We start from the raw sequence: 20,029 nt of genomic DNA on the forward strand, positions 1-20,029 counted from the left end.
AGAAAGCTGGTGCACGGGGTGGGGGGTGGGGGAGCCTGAACACATTTATCTTCAGTGACTTCAGTGCTGCTTCTTACAACACTTCCTGTACTTGGGTACAAATGCCAGGCAGAAAATGTTTGGGCTTTGTGCCAGCTGGAAAGAGGGCACACACGTGCCACAGGCCAGTTTTCTTGGGGGGGAATACACAGGAACCTGAGCAGGGTGGCTAGACTTGGAAAACACTTTTGCATGGTTAGGTTTCTGCATGAGGATGGTGCTGAGCTGTTTTCTGTTGCCCCAGAAGGTCAGACCAGAACCAATGAGTTGAAATTAAATCAGAAGAGTTTCCATCTAGACATTAGGAAGAATTTTCTAACAGTTAGAGCGGTTCCTCAGTGGAACAGGCTTCCTTGGGAGCTGGTAAGTGCTCCTTCCCTGGAGGTTTTTAAGAAGAGGCTAGATAGATGGCCATCTGTCAGCAATGCTGATTCTATGAACTTGGGCAGTTCATGGGAAGGGGGGCATCTTGGCCATCTTCTGGTCACTGTGTGTGTGTGGGGAAGGTAGTTGTGAATTTCCTGCATTGTGAAGGGGGTTGGACTAGATGACCCTGGTGGTCCCTTCCAACTTTATGATTCTATGACTGCTGCAGCTATCCATCTGGCAAAGAACAGGCACTACTTTGATATTTGCACTATATGTTCAGCCAGGGATTTGGAGGAATAACATTAAATGTTATTTTGGACTCCTTCTTCTTGCTGCCATCTTGGGTCCTCAGGCTGCAGGCACACTGCCCCCAATATGCTTCCTTCTGTCCCTAGGTTCTATGGGGCATTTTCTTACAAATGCTGCCTTCTCCTCGCCCTCTCATTCCCAAATTCTTTGGTCTTCCCCACCCACCCGTTCTTAATCCCCTTAATTCCTCCAACAATCACTCTGCCTTCTTCCTCTGACCAAAAACAATTCTGGGTACCGTATATACCCATGTATAAGCCGACCCGCGTATAAGCCGAGGTACCTAATTTCTCCCCCAAAATGGGGAAAAATTAGGCACCCGCGTATAAGCCGAGGGTCGGCTTATAACCCCTCCCCCCCCCCGCAGGCTTACCTGACAGGGCTCTCCAGCAGCGAGGGTCCGGCGGTGGCGCGGCCCGGGGGGCCTGAGCAGCCTTCCTGCGGCTGCAGGAGGCTGCCCCAGGCCGTTCCCGGCGGGAGGAAGTGGCGGCGAGGCCCAGGGGGACCCGGAGCAGCCTTCCTGCGGCTGCAGGAGGCTGCCCAAGGCCCCTCCCGCCCGGGGAAAATGGCGGCGGGGGGGCGGGAAGGGCCAGGGCAGCCATCCTGCGGCTGCAGGAGGCTGCCCAAGGCCCCTCCCGCCCGGGGAAAATGGCGGCGGGGGGGCGGGAAGGGCAGGGGCAGCCATCCTGCGGCTGCAGGAGGCTGCCCAAGGCCCCTCCCGCCCGGGAAAAATGGCGGCGGGGGGCGGGAAGGGCCGGGGCAGCCATCCTGCGGCTGCAGGAGGCTGCCCAAGGCCCCTCCCGCCCGGGGAAAATGGCGGCGGGGGGGCGGGAAGGGCCGGGGCAGCCATCCTGCGGCTGCAGGAGGCTGCCCAAGGCCCCTCCCGCCCGGGGAAAATGGCGGCGGGGGGGCGGGAAGGGCCGGGGCAGCCATCCTGTGGCTGCAGGAGGCTGCCCAAGGCCCCTCCCGCCCGGGGAAAATGGCGGCGGGGGGGCGGGAAGGGCCGGGGCAGCCATCCTGCGGCTGCAGGAGGCTGCCCAAGGCCCCTCCCGCCCGGGGAAAATGGCGGCGGGGGGGCGGGAAGGGCAGGGGCAGCCATCCTGCGGCTGCAGGAGGCTGCCCAAGGCCCCTCCCGGCGGCAGGAAGCGGCACGGGCCCGGCGGCGCCGGCGGCGGTAAGTTTCCCCCCTCCCTCCTCCCCCCTCCCCCCCCGTATTGACCCGCGTATAAGCCGAGGCCGGCTTTTTCAGCCCATTTTTGGGGCTGAAAAACTCGGCTTATACGCGAGTATATACGGTATTCCCCTCTCAAAGTCCTTGGTTCCCTCCTCTCTTCAGCTTTCCCACCCTAAACCTTCCTGAGCGCATGTGCACGCACACACACACACATACTCCTGTATCTTTAGGGTAGTTTTTCCCTCAGCCAAACTCCCCTCTTATTTCCCTCACAGATGTTGCACCACATCATTCTATTTTGCTGATAATTATTTTTGCAAAGTATGAATATTGACTAGAAACCCCAAATAAGCCAACGACATACGGTAGGGACCGGCAGAAAGATGATGGCAACATTTTAACCTTTTGCAGGATGAAATGCGTTAAACCCTTTCTGCTAAGCAGCAGCTTCCTTGATCAGTCACACAAAACAGTTACAAAGTACATGAATGAAAATCAAGCAGCGGCAAGTACACAAAGGATAATGGTCACATGAACACACACTAAGTTTTGGTATATTTATCCCAGAAAAAAAAATCAGGGAGGATTACTCTACTAGATTATTCAAAGCTATTCGATTTACTTGCCACATTAAAAGGTATCCTTCTTCCCATACAGCAGGTCTGAAAGGGAACATGCATCTTATAGGGCTACCATCACTTTTACTACTTTCGAATCCCTAGCAGAATATAGAACACATCAAACAATATATTGACATGTCATGATGAAGTGAGATATCACTACTCCCCAGCGAATTATCCTGATGCTCATCCCTTTCAGATCAATGCTCCATGATCTCTTGGAATAAGTTTGACACTATCTCAGAGTCCATGCATATTTGTATTCTCCCAAGGAGGAAAAAGCAGAGGTCACTTGGATGCTAATTTGAATGGAGTATGGGCAGTCAAAGGTCTACGAATATACAGCAGGAAATGCAAATAATGGGACACGGAAGTAACACATACACTGTTACATCACTGCTGTACTCTGGGCAGGCACTGGCTTGGGAGGGGAGAAGGAGCCCCCAGACAATGCTGAATAAACACATTGCTTACCTTTCTGTAGATGTGAATTCTATCAGTGTTCCTACTTGCGCAGAACAGGAAGCCCTTATACACTGGATAGGAACGTGAATCCTCTAGATTCTCTGTAAAGAAAAATTAAGTGACTTGATTACTGCAACCATTGTACTTTTGTACCCTTACAGCAAATATGCTAAGACCAAGAAAATTTATTGTATATGGGTGTGGGCCGTCACAAATAACTAAAACATAGTAATACAACGAACAGTAGTACGTACATACATACAGTTGGCTAAGACATGGTAATACAGTAATATATATGAAACAAGTCAGCGATTAAAATATTATAACAGATACCAGAATGTACTCACTCACTGTTTTAAACTTTATTAATAACTCCTTCAGAAACCTTAGATCTTATTTTCTTTGCTGCTAGGGCAAACAAAGAAACCCTATGTGCTACATGAACATTGATGTCAGACAACAGAAATCTGATTTTATCCTCATCTGAATATACCGTAATAACAGATAATATTCCTGCTGAAAATTTGGCCCTAGGACCATCATACAGGGGGCAAAAAAGGATATAATGAGGTAAGTCTTCCGGTTTTGAGGATCCACAAATGCACATGCATTGTTCCCTTGGTAGTCGAGAATATCTTCCTGCCAGTATGCATGCCATACCTCTTGGAGCATACATTGGGCCGCTTACCAAAAACCCGCTATGTTTCCTTTTGATAGAGCAGGGTTCCCTGGCACCCACCAGTACACGCTTTCAATAGGTGGGTACAGCCACTGAAAGGCAGTGCTTGTTATTGGCTGCCATTGTTCAAATTAAAGGGTTTTTGCACTGGAGAATCAGGAGAACTGGTAAGCACCTGGGCTTTCCATCCAGGCTTTCCTTCATTTATTTGCTTCATTTGTACCCCACCTTTCTCCCCAATGGGGACCCAAGGCAGCTTACGTCCTCCTCTCCTCCATTTTGTCCTCACAATAACCCGGTGAGGTAGGTCAGGCTCAGAGAGCGTGACTGGCCCAAGGTCATTGGCGAGCTTCCATGGCATGAGTGGGGATTTAAACCCAGGTCTCCCAGAGACTAGTCTGTGAGTAATTTTGGGCCAGTCACTCCTTTTCAGCCTAGCATCCCTACCTAAATGTGCATTTAGCTGCGTTAGATCAACTGTATTACTTTTTATTTGGAAGTTTGTGTGCTGTGCTCTTGAGTGGTTTTCCCCTGTATTTTGTTTTGCCCTTTCCCCACCACTTTCCCCCCTCTCTTTAATAAACATTTTTAAAGACACATTTTTGGCTTTGCTCAGCACAATCTATTTCTCTGGGATATTTCCCTTGAACTCTTTCCCAACGTGCTAGATTGCATGAACACTACTTTGGTATAAGGTGTTTTCCAGGGTTACTACCCAGTTCTTTGTTATTGATCTAGTACAGTGCTAGAAGGATACCTTCTCAGTGGGTCAGTCTAGATGTTCTCAGGAAGTCCCGGAGTTGCGGATGATGGTTACCAGCAAGGAAAGGCTCTTTCTCAACTTTCTTCCATAATACCCACCAAAATGGTCAACATAGATGTAATATGAATTGCAATCCTGCTATTATCCTTGAAAGCAACTGTGAGTATTATCTTATGTTTATCATCTTGTTCTTGGCAATTGTTCCTCCATCTCTGAAACTTCCTGTCTCTCAACATCTTAATCGTCCAGACATCCTGCAAGATTTTTCCCCCCATCTGGGTAATACTTTTGTGAACACAAATAGCCCAGATTTAGGGTTGGTGTTACATATTATATAAACATGTTATCTTGCAAAGACATGTGGTCAATATTCAGATTTTGGAAAGCTTATACCTGTGCTCATCTCTTGCAGGCTAGGATTCACAATAAAATGTTTGATAGTGGTGTAGTGGTTAAGAGCAGTGGTTTGGAGCGGTGGACTCTGATCTGGAGAACCAGGTTTGATTCCCCACTCCTCCACATGAGTGGCAGAGGCTAATCTGGTGAACTGGATTTGTTTTCCCACTCCTAGACATGAAGCCAGCTGGGTGACCTTGGGCTAGTCACAGCTCTCTTAAAACTCTCTGAGCCCCAGCTACCTCACAGGATGTCTGCTGTGGGAAGGGGAAGGGAAGGTGATTGTAAGCCGGTTTGAGTCTCCCTTAAGTGGTAGAGAAAGTCGGCATATAAAAACCCACTTTTCTTCTTCTTCAATTGCTCCAGAAGGAAAGTTAGTTTTTCCTACCTTCTCTGAGCCCTTGCTCACAATGACCAGAGTGCTTTTCTGCAGCAATGACTGCTCCATCCTGGATTTCATCAGACTGAAGTCCTGAGCTTTCTCTTTTCTGGGCAAATTTATCAGTCGCCTTGGCACCACTAAGGTTTCTAGTACTCGAGGCTGCCGTTTCATTCTCACTCTGGACAGAGCTGCTCATTTGACTTTTATTCTGTTTACCTATGGATAGTAAAACAAAAAGGAATGATAGTGATACCTTCTTTCTGTACAAGTAGTAAAATGCCAGTGTGCCGAACAGTATTCAAGTTATTGTCAAAGGCTTTCACGGTCAGAGTTCATTGGTTCTTGTAGGTTATCCGGGCTGTGTAACCGTGGTCTTGGTATTTTCTTTCCTGACATTTCGCCAGCAGCTGTGGCAGGCATCTTCAGAGGAGTAACACTGAAGGACAGTGTCTCTCAGTGTCAAGTGTGTAGGAAGAGTAATATATAGTCAGAAAGGGGTTGGGTTGAGCTGAATCATTGTCCTGCAGAAAGTATTCAAGTCTCTCTCTTCATGTATCTTAGGTCTTATTTAATGCCATTACTAAAATAAAGCTTTACTCTTTAAAACACAATAAGCTTTACACTGGGCGTTTACTTACTTTTCTGTTCCCTGGGAGATTCACATATTTCACAGTAAGGTAGCAAGGAATTATTACAGTAAGTACAAAGGCTGCACTGCCAGGCTGCTTCTGAAACAGATCCTTTGCTTGAAGTAAACGGCTGAGCAGCATTGTCCACTGGAGTATTTTCTTCCATGTAAGAAGAGTTTGTTTTTTCAAACAGAGATATTCTCCCTTTCTTAGAAGTGCTCTTTGGGGTAGAGGACTCTAAAGCTCTTGATCTCTTTGCCTCACTGCAAACCACATCTGCATCATTTGCTTCCCCGGAGTCCAAGTAGTCACCATAATCTATATCCTCTGCAGCTTGAGAAGAATCGGGACTACAATCCGAAGACTTATCACAAGAAGCCATTTTCCTCTTTTTCTCAGCATTTGGCTTTGGTGACAAGAAGGCCCGAATATCATGCTGTTTTTCTTTCTCAAACTAGAACAGACACAGATATCAAATAAATGTTATGTAGAAAGTAACATGTTCTTCATAATCCATTATCTCCCTGATGAGTATTTGCAACATTCCCACCTGGAGCACGTTAGTAGGAAGAAGCTTTTGTTCAGAAACGTCTTTTAAAAGCAGCCTGTGAAAAACAATGGGTTGGATCCAGTGATTTAAAAGGAGAAGTCTACTTGCAGAAGAGACATTTCATGTCTCACCCCCTTGCATGTAATCCTCCACATGCCCCTGAAATGCTGCCCCCATGTTTCAGAGGACCATGAACAGCAGTTGGTGCAATGTGTGGATCTTCAATGGAAGGGTAAATAGGGGCAAAAACATATGATACAACTCAATATTCTAACTGAAATGAAACTACCACTCTTCAAAATATATATTCTATTATACTTGCTTTCCCATACTAACACATCTGGTAAGCAATTCAGAGGGGAAGGATTTACATTCTACCTTGTGAGGGTATAGCTTCACATAAAAGGCTGTGGAATTACCTCGTGCTTTTACCTTTCATTACTTCCAAAGTCTCTAAACTAAATTTTAAAAAAGGTAAAGGTCCCCTGTGCAAGCACCAGGTCATTCCTGACCCATGGGGTGATGTCACATCCCAACGTTTACTAGGCAGACTTTGTTTACGGGGTGGTTTGCCAGTGCCTTCCCCAGTCATCTTCCCTTTACCCCCAGCAAACTGGGTACTCATTTCACCGACCTCGGAAGGATGGAAGGCTGAGTCAATCTTGAGCCGGCTACCTGAAACCAACTTCTGTTGGGATCGAACTCAGGTCATGAGCAGAGCTTGGACTGCAGTACTGCAGCTTACCACTCTGCGCCACGGGGCTCTTACAAACTAAATTACTGAGCTACATAAAAATGCTCTGCTACGTGTTACCCCAGTAAAGTTAATGTTCCCCGCCCTTCTAAAATCCTATTACCTTTGCAAGTCAATATCTTTTACTTCTAGAGTAGGCTGAAGATGTTTTCACAGCCGGATACAGGAGCAGTACAAGCTATTCGCACTACCTGCTTGGACCAAGGAACCACACAGTTACCAGTTTAATCTCAGTTGTGATTAGCATAGCACAACTGGAATCATATTGGCTACTGTGCATGATAGCAACTGTAAGCAATCTTCCTGCTGAAGTGTTACATTAAACTGAGCCACATCATTCCTGATGTCCACAAGGACAGATAACTTTAAAATGGGGTTAGACATTCATGGAGGAGAGGTCTGTCAAAGACTACTAGCCCTGGTGACTGCGGGGATTTGCCATATCCAGAGGTAGCAAACCTCCAAATATCATGCTGGGAGGCAGCAGTATGGCAGGGCCTCAGACTCTATGCCCAGTTTGTTTGGCCCTCCAAGGCAACTGGTTGGTCGCCGTGTGAAAAAGTATGCTCGACTAGATGGACCACTGGTCTGATCCAGCAGGCTCTTCTTATGTTCTCATTCCAAAGCCAGTTCTCTGTATAAGAAAAATAATGCTGTACACAGGTAGTTGCAGCTTCACTAAAGAGGTAATGCCTATTAGGCAACCAGCTGTTGCCATTTTAGGCAGTTGAATAATAATTCTAAAATCAGGTGACGATTCAGATCTAGCAATATAATGGCAATCTCCTTGTCTGTGTTTAACATTAAACTAGCTGCCTCTGAAGTCACAGGCTACAACAAATATTATTCAGACAACATACCAAATGCTTCAATCACACTAGCCCACAGCAATACAGCTAATGCTTTAAGAAGCGTGTCACTAATTTTTAAAGTTAAGCTAAACCTAAACTCATGAAAACCCCATAGTCTGCTAGGATACTCTGCTAAAAGTCTGAAGGATGTACTAACACTTTCAAGATAGTGACCAGGAAACTGATGCAATTCTAGCGTCATTGACAGGTGCTGCATTATTCCATTTGTATCAAGACATATCATTGATTTTTCTATACAAAAACTGTATTTGCCTCAAACTGTATTTGTCTGTTAAAAGCAGCTTAAGGGAGTCTGAAATGAACTTACAATAGCTTCACATCTGCTTAGAAAAACCGCCACCACTCTTTTAACACACACACACACACACACTCCTTTCACCCATGCATTTTCACAAGTATACCTTTAGGGAAGAAAGAGTCCTGGCAAAATCTTCCACAAATGCCATGAACCAATTTTGTTAAATATCAAAAAGTTTCCCATATATGACTGGGCCAAAAACAAGGAGGTTATTAGCAAGAGAAAGGAGGTTTAAATGGAAAATATTCAGGGGCACAACCAGGCATGCAAAAGGCTTCAACCTACCTCATGAAAGCATTTTTTGTTTTGTCTACAGAATAGGAAAGATCCAGATTTAGTTTTGGCAGTGGTACCCTGGTACCCTTCTATGGGTTCAGGTCTCTGGATCACAGGAATAGAATTTAAGCAGCTGGAGCACCTGACTACAGTTGATTACCAAAAAAGGTACACTGTCAATTTTTATTTATTTATTTTAGATTTTTCTTAATCAATGATGAAGTTACTCAGATGTAGCCAGCCTCAGACCATTCATGCATGTAATGTACAATCCAGGTACTACTCATTCCTCACAACAGCCCTCCAAAAAGACACATTAAGAAAGAAACATGGCATTAGTCTTTATGGCACGCAGGCAAGTTTAACATAAGCAACAATGCGAGTCTGGAGATTTTAATAGCGCTTTACCAAATAAACACATCATAAACACTTATATTTATGGATACTCTTACATGGGTGAATAAAGTCTCATTTTTTATGTCATTCAGACTTTCATTAGGGGCCCAGGCTTCAGCAAAACTCAGGAAATTCCATTGCTCTCTACTGCCCTCTTCAGCCTGCAGTTTTTCTTTCCTGCCATTTAGTGTGGTGCCAGTAACTGTTGCCTATATGTAGAAGAGAATTCAAAAGCATTATTTCACGTGGTGGAACTTACAATAAATATTACTTGTATCTGAGAACACCAGTGTTAGCTGGGGGGCAGAAGCTTCTCCAAGATACTCCCTCCCACTATTCTCAGGGATCCATCATGTCCAGTCACTATTGTTCTCCCTCACCCTGTATCAATTCTTCCCCATATCCAGGTGGCTGGAGAGCTGGTAGAACACCACTGCCATACAGCAGCAGGATGGGAACAAGATATCCTTTGCCTCAACCTGACTGGTGAAAGTAAAGACCACATTCCAAGAAATGCTAACAAGCTGAACAGTCTGGTTATCTAAAGGGAATTGCCTACAGTTGCCCCCTGCATTTAGATCGTTTGCAGAGACCCTGTTGTGGGTGTGTACCTCTGCCAATTGAACCATGGCAGGTGGCTACTAGGCCTATTTTTTTCCTTTTTCATTATTATTGGTGGTGCACTAATAATGGCATTCCATGCTCAAGGAGGTCTTGCCCTCCTAAGCTCACTTTTCATGCTTGAGAAGCTGCTACAACAATCCTTTTTAGAAAGGCTTTTGCAGTCCATAAATGTATCTAATGCATCTAACAGTATAGTATGTTGATGGTATTTGTTTGGCATATGCCAAAGTGAACTTTTTGTAAAATGCATTTTTATAGGACATGCTGTTTATAAGATTTAATAGTAATTACTTTTATACTGTGGTTTTCAATTGTGAGCTATTCTAGAGACGTACGCTGAGAACCATGATGTAATAATCTATTTTATTGTTCTGATTGATCTCAATTCATGCTCTGATGTAACTGACCTTTTAGAAACCACAGCTAGCTCTTTGTTTTATTGTTCATGTACAAGAGTACCTGTAGAACTAAAATTGTAGTAAGGAAATTTAATTTCTGACAACACTCTTTACTAGAAAGATATGGTAACATTTACTGAAATGTTATGATCAGTTGTCTGTTCAACACTTTCACACCCCTGTTTACAAAGAACACAGACTCATTCACTTCAATGCAGCAGTCAACTGAATTCTATAAGTAATTCTTTCTGGACTTTTTAGAAACATAGAGGTGGAAGGGACCTCAAGGGTCATTTAGGCCAACCCCCTGCACAATGCAGGAAATTCACAACTACCTCCTCCCCACTCCCCCAGTGACCCCTGCCCTCTGCCCATTCATCAGATGTACAATGCCTTTCTTCCTATGAATCTATTGGATGTAATTAAAAACAACAAGGAGCTGGGTGGAGCAGGAAAGAAAGGGTATTAACATGTGCACAGCCTCAAAGTGCAAGGAGGCGGAATGGTAGGAACCCAGAGTTATGGCTTTGACCCTGGGGACTGCTAATGTTTACGTGCATCATCATACCTTGCGGTTCAACATTGCCCACATAAGAGGGTCCAGTGTCCCATTTGCAATAAGGTAATGGATGTTCACAGAACTGCATTGCCCAATCCGATGTGCTCTGTCTTCGGCTTGTTTTATATGTCCGGGATCCCAATACAGTTCAGCAAAAACAACATGAGTGGCAGCAGTAAAAGTTAAACCCTAAATATAGCGAAGAGAACAAAACATATCTCCTTATTTTTCAAAATGGCATATGGCAAACTGACATGATCCTCATACAGCTTATTTCTTAAGGATTGCTGAAGGTTTTGGAGATATACTAAGCAGGCAGTTGATTTCAGCGTGAAAAGTAGAGTCACTTGAAGAAAAAGGTATTTAATGCAGTTACATTTCACTATAGCAGAACTGGCTAACAGATAACAGGAAGATGTTACCTTGGGCTTCCTGCAGAAGGGCGGAATACTTAGACCAGGAATGAGCTGGGAACAGAAAATTAAGGCAACAGCTTGCAAGCTGTTGATGCTGGCATGTACTTTGCAGTTTTGCTAAATATAGGTCTGAATGCTGAAAGAAGCTAAGAAGTGGAATGAGGAAAAATAGGTTAAAGTAGAGAATGCTTGGAGCGAGCATCTGGATGAATTTAAGTCAGATTCCTCACATTTTAAACAAGCTGGGGGGTCTGAAGAACTACAGAGGAGGATAGCTAATGGAAAATTTCCCCCCAAACCACCCCCTTCCCCAGGTACCAGAAAATCTTATATATATTTTTCCCTAACAGCAAAATATTGCCTCATCTGAGGATACTTTAATCTAGAGACTGGAGTGGTGAACACTCAAGACAAGAGAGAGAAAAGAAAAAGGAGGAAAGGGGGAGAAGCTACAGGGGCTTTCAGGAAAGGGAAAAAGGATGGAGGGGAAATGAGATATCCTTGCAAATCCTTGCTGGTCTCCCACTTGTATATTCTAATAATGAAGTCAGCCAAATCTGAGGATACATAAATCTGGTAATTGGAGCAGTGAATGGACGAGATAGATTTTTTGCAGAAAAATCTGAAATCTAAAAAAAGAAGAAGAAAAAAGAAAACATTGTGGGATTAAACAAATAAAATGATGAAGAACTCCTGTAGCTTTAAGAAACAGATTCCTTCAGTGGCTGTTGCTAGGTAACCACAGCATTCCAGGCTTGGTTTGTGAGTAAAAGGCAGGAGGATGTGTCAGGGTCCTTTCCAGGCATATGTTGGCCTCTGAGGGAGGATATATTGGAGCCAGACCTGGGTGACTTCATACCACCTGACTTGCAAGACTCACCTAGGCCTGGCTGCTTACTACACTTCAGATGGTGAGCCAGCTCCAGCCCTTCCTGGACAGATAGGATCTTGCCACTGTAGTGCACACGCTGGTAACATCTAGATTAGATTACTGCAGTGTGCTCTATGTGGGAGTACCCTTGAAGACTATCTGGAAGCTACAGTTGCTACAGAATGCTGTGGCCAGAGCGTTTACTGGAGCGGACTGCAGGAACCATATCACTCCAGTCATATATATCTAATTCTCAACATGGTCAAAACTGTGGATACTTAAATATACAGATTTGAACCATGAACAGACAAGACAGATTTTTCTACAAATTTGAGAAAAGCCCTAGTTTGCTGAAAAATCTGAAATCTACCCCAAAATAATAGAAGCAGCGAGAGTAGCTTTAAGAAACAAATGCCTTCTGTGGCTGTTGCTAGGCAATCACAACAGTACTGCAAGTTCAACCCTTGCTTTTCTTCATTAAAAGGCAGGGGAGGGGGCTGGACCCTTTCGGACTTTGAGGGAAGACTCATAAGGGTAGCCCATCAGCAACTACAGGGCAACCATGATCTCCCCATTCCAATCCAACACGTTAATCACTATACTACAAGGTCATCTGGTTTATTATTAAATGGAACAATGGTATATAGTGGAACAGAGTGGTATACACTGTGGATTGACTCAAGGATTAATTTAAGGTTTTGAACTATCCATATGGACTCAAACTGCATCACCACTATGATGAGAATCAGTTTCTGTTCCTAGACTAGGCGATAAACAACTGTCTAGCTGTTTTCCTAAAGATACACTGACCTGTTCCATAAATTTCTGCATAATCATAATCTCCCAAACCTTTGGCATAATGACAAGGGGCATTACTATCTTCCACCTTTGTGCAATAGTTAATGCAGCTTCTGGAAGCAGTTTTAACTGTTTTTTAAATTATGAAGTGGCCCCAAGACATCTGTCAAATTATAGAACTGAGTTTTACCCTTCAGCGTGTCCCATAAAGGAAAAAAAATCAGACAACTATAGAGATAAAAATGCACTAACAATTCCAAAAGCACTGACTTTCCTAGAATATTATGCCTCAAACTGAGGCCGAGCACATTTTACGCCCTTACCTGACCAGCAGCCTGAATGCTCAAAATGGCCACTCTAGTATCTGGGTCCTTCTGGAACTGATTGACAAGGTTTATTCTTTCTGCTGAAGGTACACTTCCATCTATTCGAACATAGCGTGCCTGCATCATACGAAATATATAAAACAATTACCGGCACTACATTAAGAGAAATTATTGACTTTGGACAAGTATATGCTCACTGGAAAACTGCAAGTGTTAGTGCAATTTCTAGCTTTACCATTCAATACATTCACCCTTGCCCAAATCCATCTCAGAACAGCAATTAGCCTACTGTAAGGTTAGGAATCTAATAAAATAAGGTAAACCTACCTTGCTTTCTATCACTGCCTCTGTACATGCCTGGAGCATGCTTAAGTGATGTGCAAAGACTAGGAATTTAAGAGTGTCATTTTCAAGAAGCATTTTGATATAATCCTTTACTGCTCCTGCCTGAAAGATAAGGAGTTGTTAGGAGTTTCGTTTCCACAACAAAAGGAAGAGAATAAAAAGATAAACCAATGCAGTTCATTATTTTGCTATACAAAATAAAAAGCTTTCCTTTCCCCCATCTCTGAGATGCTATTGTTAGATAAAGACACACTGACTTATTAGCTCATTAACAGCACAAGATTCTTTTATATGGTAGACGCTATTTGGGCATCAACGCCTTTATAGTGCTGGGGTTTTGTGACCAAGGAGGCTTAGAATGCCTGAAGCCGTGAGTTCCAAGGTTGGAGTTGAACAGATGAAGGAACTGTGCGGAAAGCCTGGGGCTCTTGCAGCCATCCTTCCTAGGGGCATTCTTGTCAGGTTTCTGCCAAAACCTCTTTTCAGCACAGCCACTGAACAATCTGGCACCTTTGAAAGGAATGGCTGTGATGGACTCCCACATCAGAATCCATGGCTCTGACTGCACAGTGCCTATCAACACTCTCAGTCCAGTCCACCTCACAGGGTTGTTGTGAGGATAAAAGGGAGGAGAGGAGAACCATGTAAGCTACTTCCTGTTTCCCACTGGGGAGAAAGGTGAGGTATAAATGAAGTAAGCGAATAAATAACGGGCCAGGGGAGATTCACTGTCTCCGGTTACCAGTGATGAAGCAGATGCTGGTTCCTGAGCCACTGCCTGAGAGTTAGAGAGGGACACTGAGGCAGCCCTCTCACCTAGTTGCATTCAGGATGCAACTAGTACAACACTTATTAAAATTGGGGATAATACAATGGCAGAACAGTTGTTTTACGTTAGGCAGAATTCTCAGGAAACATAAAGACCCTGGAAAAACTCTGTGCTGGCAAATGTATTATTATAATAATAGGAAGAAAAAACATGGTTTAAATGAATGTCAACAACTACAAGAAGCTTTAAGATTACCTTAGCAATAGCAGTCTGTTTAAACATGCGCGTAATGAGACCCATCACCTGGAAAAAGTCACTTTCTGTAGAATCTAAACTTGAAGCCCTCATTAATTTCTCCCACTCTTCAAAGCTAGCATTTAATTCCTGCATGGGAGGGAACAACAATGTTTAGAGACAAAAATGTGAAAGGCCAAAACAATTACTGTTTCTCTGAATCACACCCTACTTTTGCTACTGAGAAGAGAAAACAATAGTCCCTGAAGATGCCAGTTCCTTCACAGAAGAATATCACTGCAGAGTCACATGCTCTTACCAAGTATAGAACCTAAAACAAGCCAAGAAGAAAAAACACAGTTTATTCAGCTTGGATCATAAATCAATGACTAAAAGTGTCCTCTCTTAAGTCAGTCACACATTCTCAGCCTAATCTACCTCCCAGGGTTTTTGTGAGTATAAAATGATGGATAGGAGAATGTGGTAAGCTGCTTTGGATCCTCCTTGTGGAGAAATACAGGGTATAAATTAAGTAAATATAGTCAAAGTTGGGGGGGGCAGATAAAAGGTAGCCTGGTTGGTTGGTGGAAGAGGAAGCAAGGAAAGGATATGGGGGCTACCAGGAGAAGGGGAAAAGGAAATAGTTTAGGGAAGGGGTTACAGGGGGGAAAGAGGTGCCCCTCACAAGTACTCACTGGTTCCCCACTGTGCTACTGGGAATGGGCCAGAATCGCACACCTGGGCCGCAGTTTTCCCAGGCAGAGGCTATTGGGGGAGGGAAGGAGAGAGAGCTGAATACAGGGGAGGGGCAGAAAAAAGATAGGTCGGCTGGTGGGTGGGAAGGAGAGAAGAAAACAGAAAAAGAGGAGAAGGTATGGGACCTCTGAGGGAAGTGGGGGGAAAATACTGGGGGAGGGGAATATAGGAAAAAAGAGATGCCCCCTGCGGGTCCTTGAGGATTCCATACCTGCACCATCTAAAAGCCAGCATTATGGCCCTGATCCAAATTGGCCATCCTTGAGGGCAGCTTTTTTTAAATTTAAAGTGCATGCTAAAGTGCATGCTGTGATATCTGATCATAGACCACATCATGGAACATACAGATTTGCCCTAAAACATAACAACATCCTTCTGCTTTGCAGAGATCTTCAATGCTTTGTCATCCGTACCTGAGTTTCTGTTTCATATTTCCATGACAGAAGCAACGCTGAACAGAACGACAGCACAGATACAGACCAGATGTGTATAGCAGTTGCCTGTTTATACACGTATTCATTCTATCCACAAAAATAAATTTATAATTTCATAGTTATTGGAGTACTTGCTGCCAAAACCACTAAGTTAGTAACACATTACCGTAGCAGCAGTTCTGGGAAGATCAAAAGGGATGCGCTGCCGAATCTTAGGTGGTAACTGAGTTAAAACTTCCTTCTTCAGTCGCCTGATCATTACATTGCTTAGTAGCTGGTGCAGTTCATCCAAATTTGATGCTCCTCTGCAGTCCCATTGCCGCCTTCTACCAAAAAACCTGGAGAAAAGATGAGACGATGTTGAAAATATTATGATTAGATTATTTATTTTATTTTTGGGATTTATATCCCCGCCCTCTATCCTGGCCAAAGCCAGGTTCAGGGCGGCTAACAGTTACAACATCATAAGCATCACTGTAGCATGAGCTTCTGTTTACTTGAGTGAAATAAAAGGTTGCAAGGGCCAGGGCCTTCTCTATAGTGGCACCGTGATTGTGGAATTCTCCCCCTATTTTTAACTCATCCCTCCAGCTGAGCAGAGAACTTCTGAGATGGGTACCTGGCACCACCTCTGCTATGCTTAAGGGACCAAATAAAAACACCCTTGTATTGGTCAAGTAGTGGCAGCTCTTACTGTGCGATTAAACTGCAGCCTGTTGTATTTGCTGCTAGAGTTCATATGTTATAATCTACCACATTTTTCGCTCCATATGACGCACCTGACCATAAGATGCACCTAGGAGGAGGAAAACAAGAAAAAATCTTGTTTTCCTCCTCTAAAAACTTGTCTTATGGAGTGAATGCCAGCTGGGCGCGTGTGCATCGGGATGGCGCGAGCCAGCGTTCCCCGCCCCGATGGCCAGCTGGGAGGCGGCCAGGGCCACACAGAGCCGGCTGGGCGTGTGCGCGTTGGGACGGTGCGAGCCAGCGCACGCGCCCAGCCGGCTCTGTACGGCCCTGCCCGCCTCCCAGCTGGCCGTCGGGGTGGGGAATGCCAGCTCGCGCCATCCCAACGCGCACGCGCCCAGTCGGCTCTGTGCGCCACGCCTGCCTCCCAGCTGGCCGTCGGGGAGGGGAACGCCGGCTCGCGCCTTCCCGACGCGCACGAGCCCAGTTGGCATTCACTTCATAAGACGCACAGACATTTCCCCTCACTTTTGAGGAGGAAAAAAGTGCGTCTTATGGAGCGAAAAATACGGTAATCAGTTGTCCTGTACTTTTAAAAGTTGTTGCTGCTAATTTAATTGCTCATTGTTTCAGTACCATGATTACTGCTGCTTTTAGATTGTTTGTGATTACCATGTAACTATCTTGAGCATTGCTTTGAATACTTTATGGCTGAGAGGCAATACAGCAATAATCCAACCCCCTTCCTCACCGCAGCCACCTGACTTGCATAGCATTTTGGCTGTGAGGGTTTCCTGAACCCTGGCAATGCCTTTTCATGGCTCATAGGGGGCTGCTGCGGAAAGAGGAAGGCAGTGAAAAGTTAGTTGATATGTCCAGGTTTAAACTAATTATCCAGATCCAAGTGCAGCACAGTCCCTAGTCTCATCTCTTCCACCAGTGACAACCATCCTGGCACTCAATCGCTGCCCCCTCCAACGGGGCCTGGTTGAGACTAGTTTGGTGGTGTGGGACCCCTCCTGCCCCTCCTACCAGTGGGACCAGCGAAGAAACAGCTGGGCCATTGAATGCTGTGATGCAGCACACGGGTAGGGAGGGAGGCAAGTGGTTGTCTGGCAAGATGGGTACAGCCATGGGTGATCCTGACATCCCATGAGGGCAGAGCTTCTCATGGCAAGCCAAGCCAAGGACAAATAGGTGTAGAGGGTGCCCATGGAGAGGAGGAGGAATCAGATGGATACAACCTCTCTACTCTGGGGCCCAGCAAGCCCTTTCTTCTAGAGAGAGGGAATGCTGACTGGTGGACAGCAATGTTCCTTTACCCAATGTGGGTGGGACCAGGCAGGCCCTCACAGAAACTATTGGCGGTATATGTGCGTGCAAGTGGAGATGAAACAATTAAAGTACCTGACACGTGCATCACAGTACTTTTTTGCATATTCAGTCCATGTCCCAAATTTTCCTGGGCAAAGTGCTTCAAGCTGCATGAAGAGCTGTAAGTAAAACAGTTAAAATGCATTTTATAAAGATGCTTCCAAGGAATGCAACGAGGACTATTCTGAAAGCAGCGGTGAGCATTAAGGATATTTGAAGAATGGGGCTTCTAACATCACTCACAGAACTCCCCTGGACACACTTCAGTCAGTCTAGGAACAGTTTTTAAACAGCTCATACACATAGTAGTAGGTTTTAAAGAAATCTTTAGTACAATGGCTGTTGCATGATCATATGAATTATTTAACAAACAGTACAAGGTTATTCCTTCTACTACAGAAATGGCCCACCATTTCTCTAACCTTCCTTTTTCTATGGAAAGGGTGCTCCTGTACTGCTGTACAATAGAAAGCTAATCCCACTGCTCCAAAAAGAATTCCTATCTGCACAAGCTCTTAAGGTACAATTGCGTCCCCAGTCAAATATATAACTATCTGAATTATACTGTAGATTAAAAAACTGTTTCCCAAGTGAGAAAACATGCATGGCTTTGCTTTTAGAAAGATAAAGTGATATCCAGAACCTCTTCGGGTCTTCCTAAAGCAGGAGTTCCAGTAAGGAGAATAGCCCGAACGGCGTTCTGTACAACTGGTAGTAAAATCTTGCTACGAGCTGCATTTCTGGTTTTCATGTAGTGAGACTCATCAACTACCACTACTTTGAAGTTCTGTTTGTATATAGTGTCCACTAAAGTCTGCGCATCTGAAGTTAACAGTCCATAACCTAATATGGTGACTTTGCTTGTAGGAATTCTCCTAGAAGTGGAAAAAGGAAACAGTTGACTACTGGCTAAAAATGCAATCTTCAATATATTAGCAATCTCTTGAAATAATATACCCATAGCACATAGAAATCTGTATATATGACATGCTTAATTTAGAACCTTAAAACATAGCGTCATGGTTAGGGTGTCAAGATTCAGTTGTAATTTTTGGAACCCTTCCTTCAATATTCTAAAGTGGCACATACTAAAGATATGATAATATCAAAATGGCTGCATTCAGTCCCAGCTTGTGTGGGAAGTATCAAACTTCAGTTTGTACCTTTGGACATAATGGCAGATTAGAAATTGATCAAAGCAGGAAGTTTGTAATCCAGCTAGATGTGTGAGAACCAGCAACTGGGAAAAGCAAGAGAAATATTCCAACACAAGCCATCTTTGTGTCAGACACTGACAAACCTATGTTTAGTCTCAGTTTATCATGATGTCTGAATGCAGCCAATTTCTGTATTTGATTAAAAAATTAAAAATGTTTTTAAGTGTTTGACATTCCTAATTATTTTTAACCCATATGAAAGAAATAAAACCCATATTCTACATTTGCTATACAGGACTCAGCTAAATTTTATTTCAGTCTGTTCACCTGAAAAGCGTCATAAACTTAATACAACTCCTTGTTTTACATTTCAGTCAATCTAGATGTTCCTGCATTATGAATAATTTATCAGACCAAACCACCTAAAGAAAAGGGTAGCATGGGTCACTCAACCAATACAAGACAAAGCAGATATTGGACCAAGTCTTTTCATTTGTGAAAAAACACTCTAAATAATAATGTCTTCACCAGTGAAGTAGGCTTGTAAGTAAGGTGTTAACTCAATTTCTTGCTCCTTTTGACAGCTACTGTTAGCGTGAACATGGAAAACTACAAACACGATACTTACCAGGTGTCAGTTTTATTCTGAATGATGACTATATCCTCTGGACAGAGGTCTGGAATCCATTTCTCTATCTCATCAGCCCAAGGGTACCTCAGAGATGAGGGCACCACTATTAACAGAGGCCATTCATTTTTGTAGTAGTAAGATACTGCTATTGCTTGGATAGTCTTCCCTAGACCCATCTAAGATATAATAAATTGAAAGAACATTTAGACCTCTTTATAGGAAAGTGAGGAAAACACACTGTCCATTGAGCTTCTTTATCTGAAAATCACAACTAGATCTCAGTGTACTGCTTCTGTGGTGCATTTCACAGAATCTGAATAACCCATACAGTACAATAAAATATAATGGTAATCACAGATTCTAGCTATTTATTTGCTGTATGAAAGAGCCCTTTGGAACCTTGGTCAATTTGTTTTCATAAAATTATGGTGGTTCTGCAAGTTAAAGGTACTTAATCATAAAAGAATTCTGGAAGATATATACATTTTCTTTTAAATCTATCATAGGCTGAGCTTAGTTAATGTCTATAATTTATTGGTACAGTCAATCCGACCAGTAAAAAACTATACAACAATAAACCTCACATGGACAATATAAAAAGTGTTAAAAAGGGACATATTTATATAAATTTTAAGAACACTTTGCATAAAAGTGAATGAAGTAGAAAAAAGTGGAATAA

At 43.8% G+C, this 20,029-nt stretch overlaps 1 protein-coding gene across 1 annotated transcript in view; it reads right to left on the minus strand.

Annotated features, from left to right (window-relative positions):
- The window catches only part of ZRANB3 (zinc finger RANBP2-type containing 3), a 37,613-nt gene that overhangs the window by 7,236 nt on the left and 10,348 nt on the right, over positions 1-20,029 (minus strand). Inside the window, exons 3-14 of the mRNA XM_056861168.1 lie at positions 19,348-19,526; positions 18,206-18,437; positions 17,596-17,681; positions 15,668-15,839; positions 14,333-14,461; positions 13,291-13,410; positions 12,961-13,080; positions 10,562-10,741; positions 9,028-9,180; positions 5,835-6,279; positions 5,203-5,412; positions 2,986-3,077 (exon numbers count right to left, since the gene is read on the minus strand). Coding sequence (XP_056717146.1) covers positions 2,986-3,077; positions 5,203-5,412; positions 5,835-6,279; positions 9,028-9,180; positions 10,562-10,741; positions 12,961-13,080; positions 13,291-13,410; positions 14,333-14,461; positions 15,668-15,839; positions 17,596-17,681; positions 18,206-18,437; positions 19,348-19,526 — 2,118 coding nt within the window. The remainder of the gene's footprint in view (positions 1-2,985; positions 3,078-5,202; positions 5,413-5,834; positions 6,280-9,027; positions 9,181-10,561; positions 10,742-12,960; positions 13,081-13,290; positions 13,411-14,332; positions 14,462-15,667; positions 15,840-17,595; positions 17,682-18,205; positions 18,438-19,347; positions 19,527-20,029) is intronic.

This window comes from Euleptes europaea, chromosome 15 (assembly GCF_029931775.1).
Source record: "Euleptes europaea isolate rEulEur1 chromosome 15, rEulEur1.hap1, whole genome shotgun sequence".
Taxonomy (NCBI): domain Eukaryota; kingdom Metazoa; phylum Chordata; class Lepidosauria; order Squamata; family Sphaerodactylidae; genus Euleptes; species Euleptes europaea.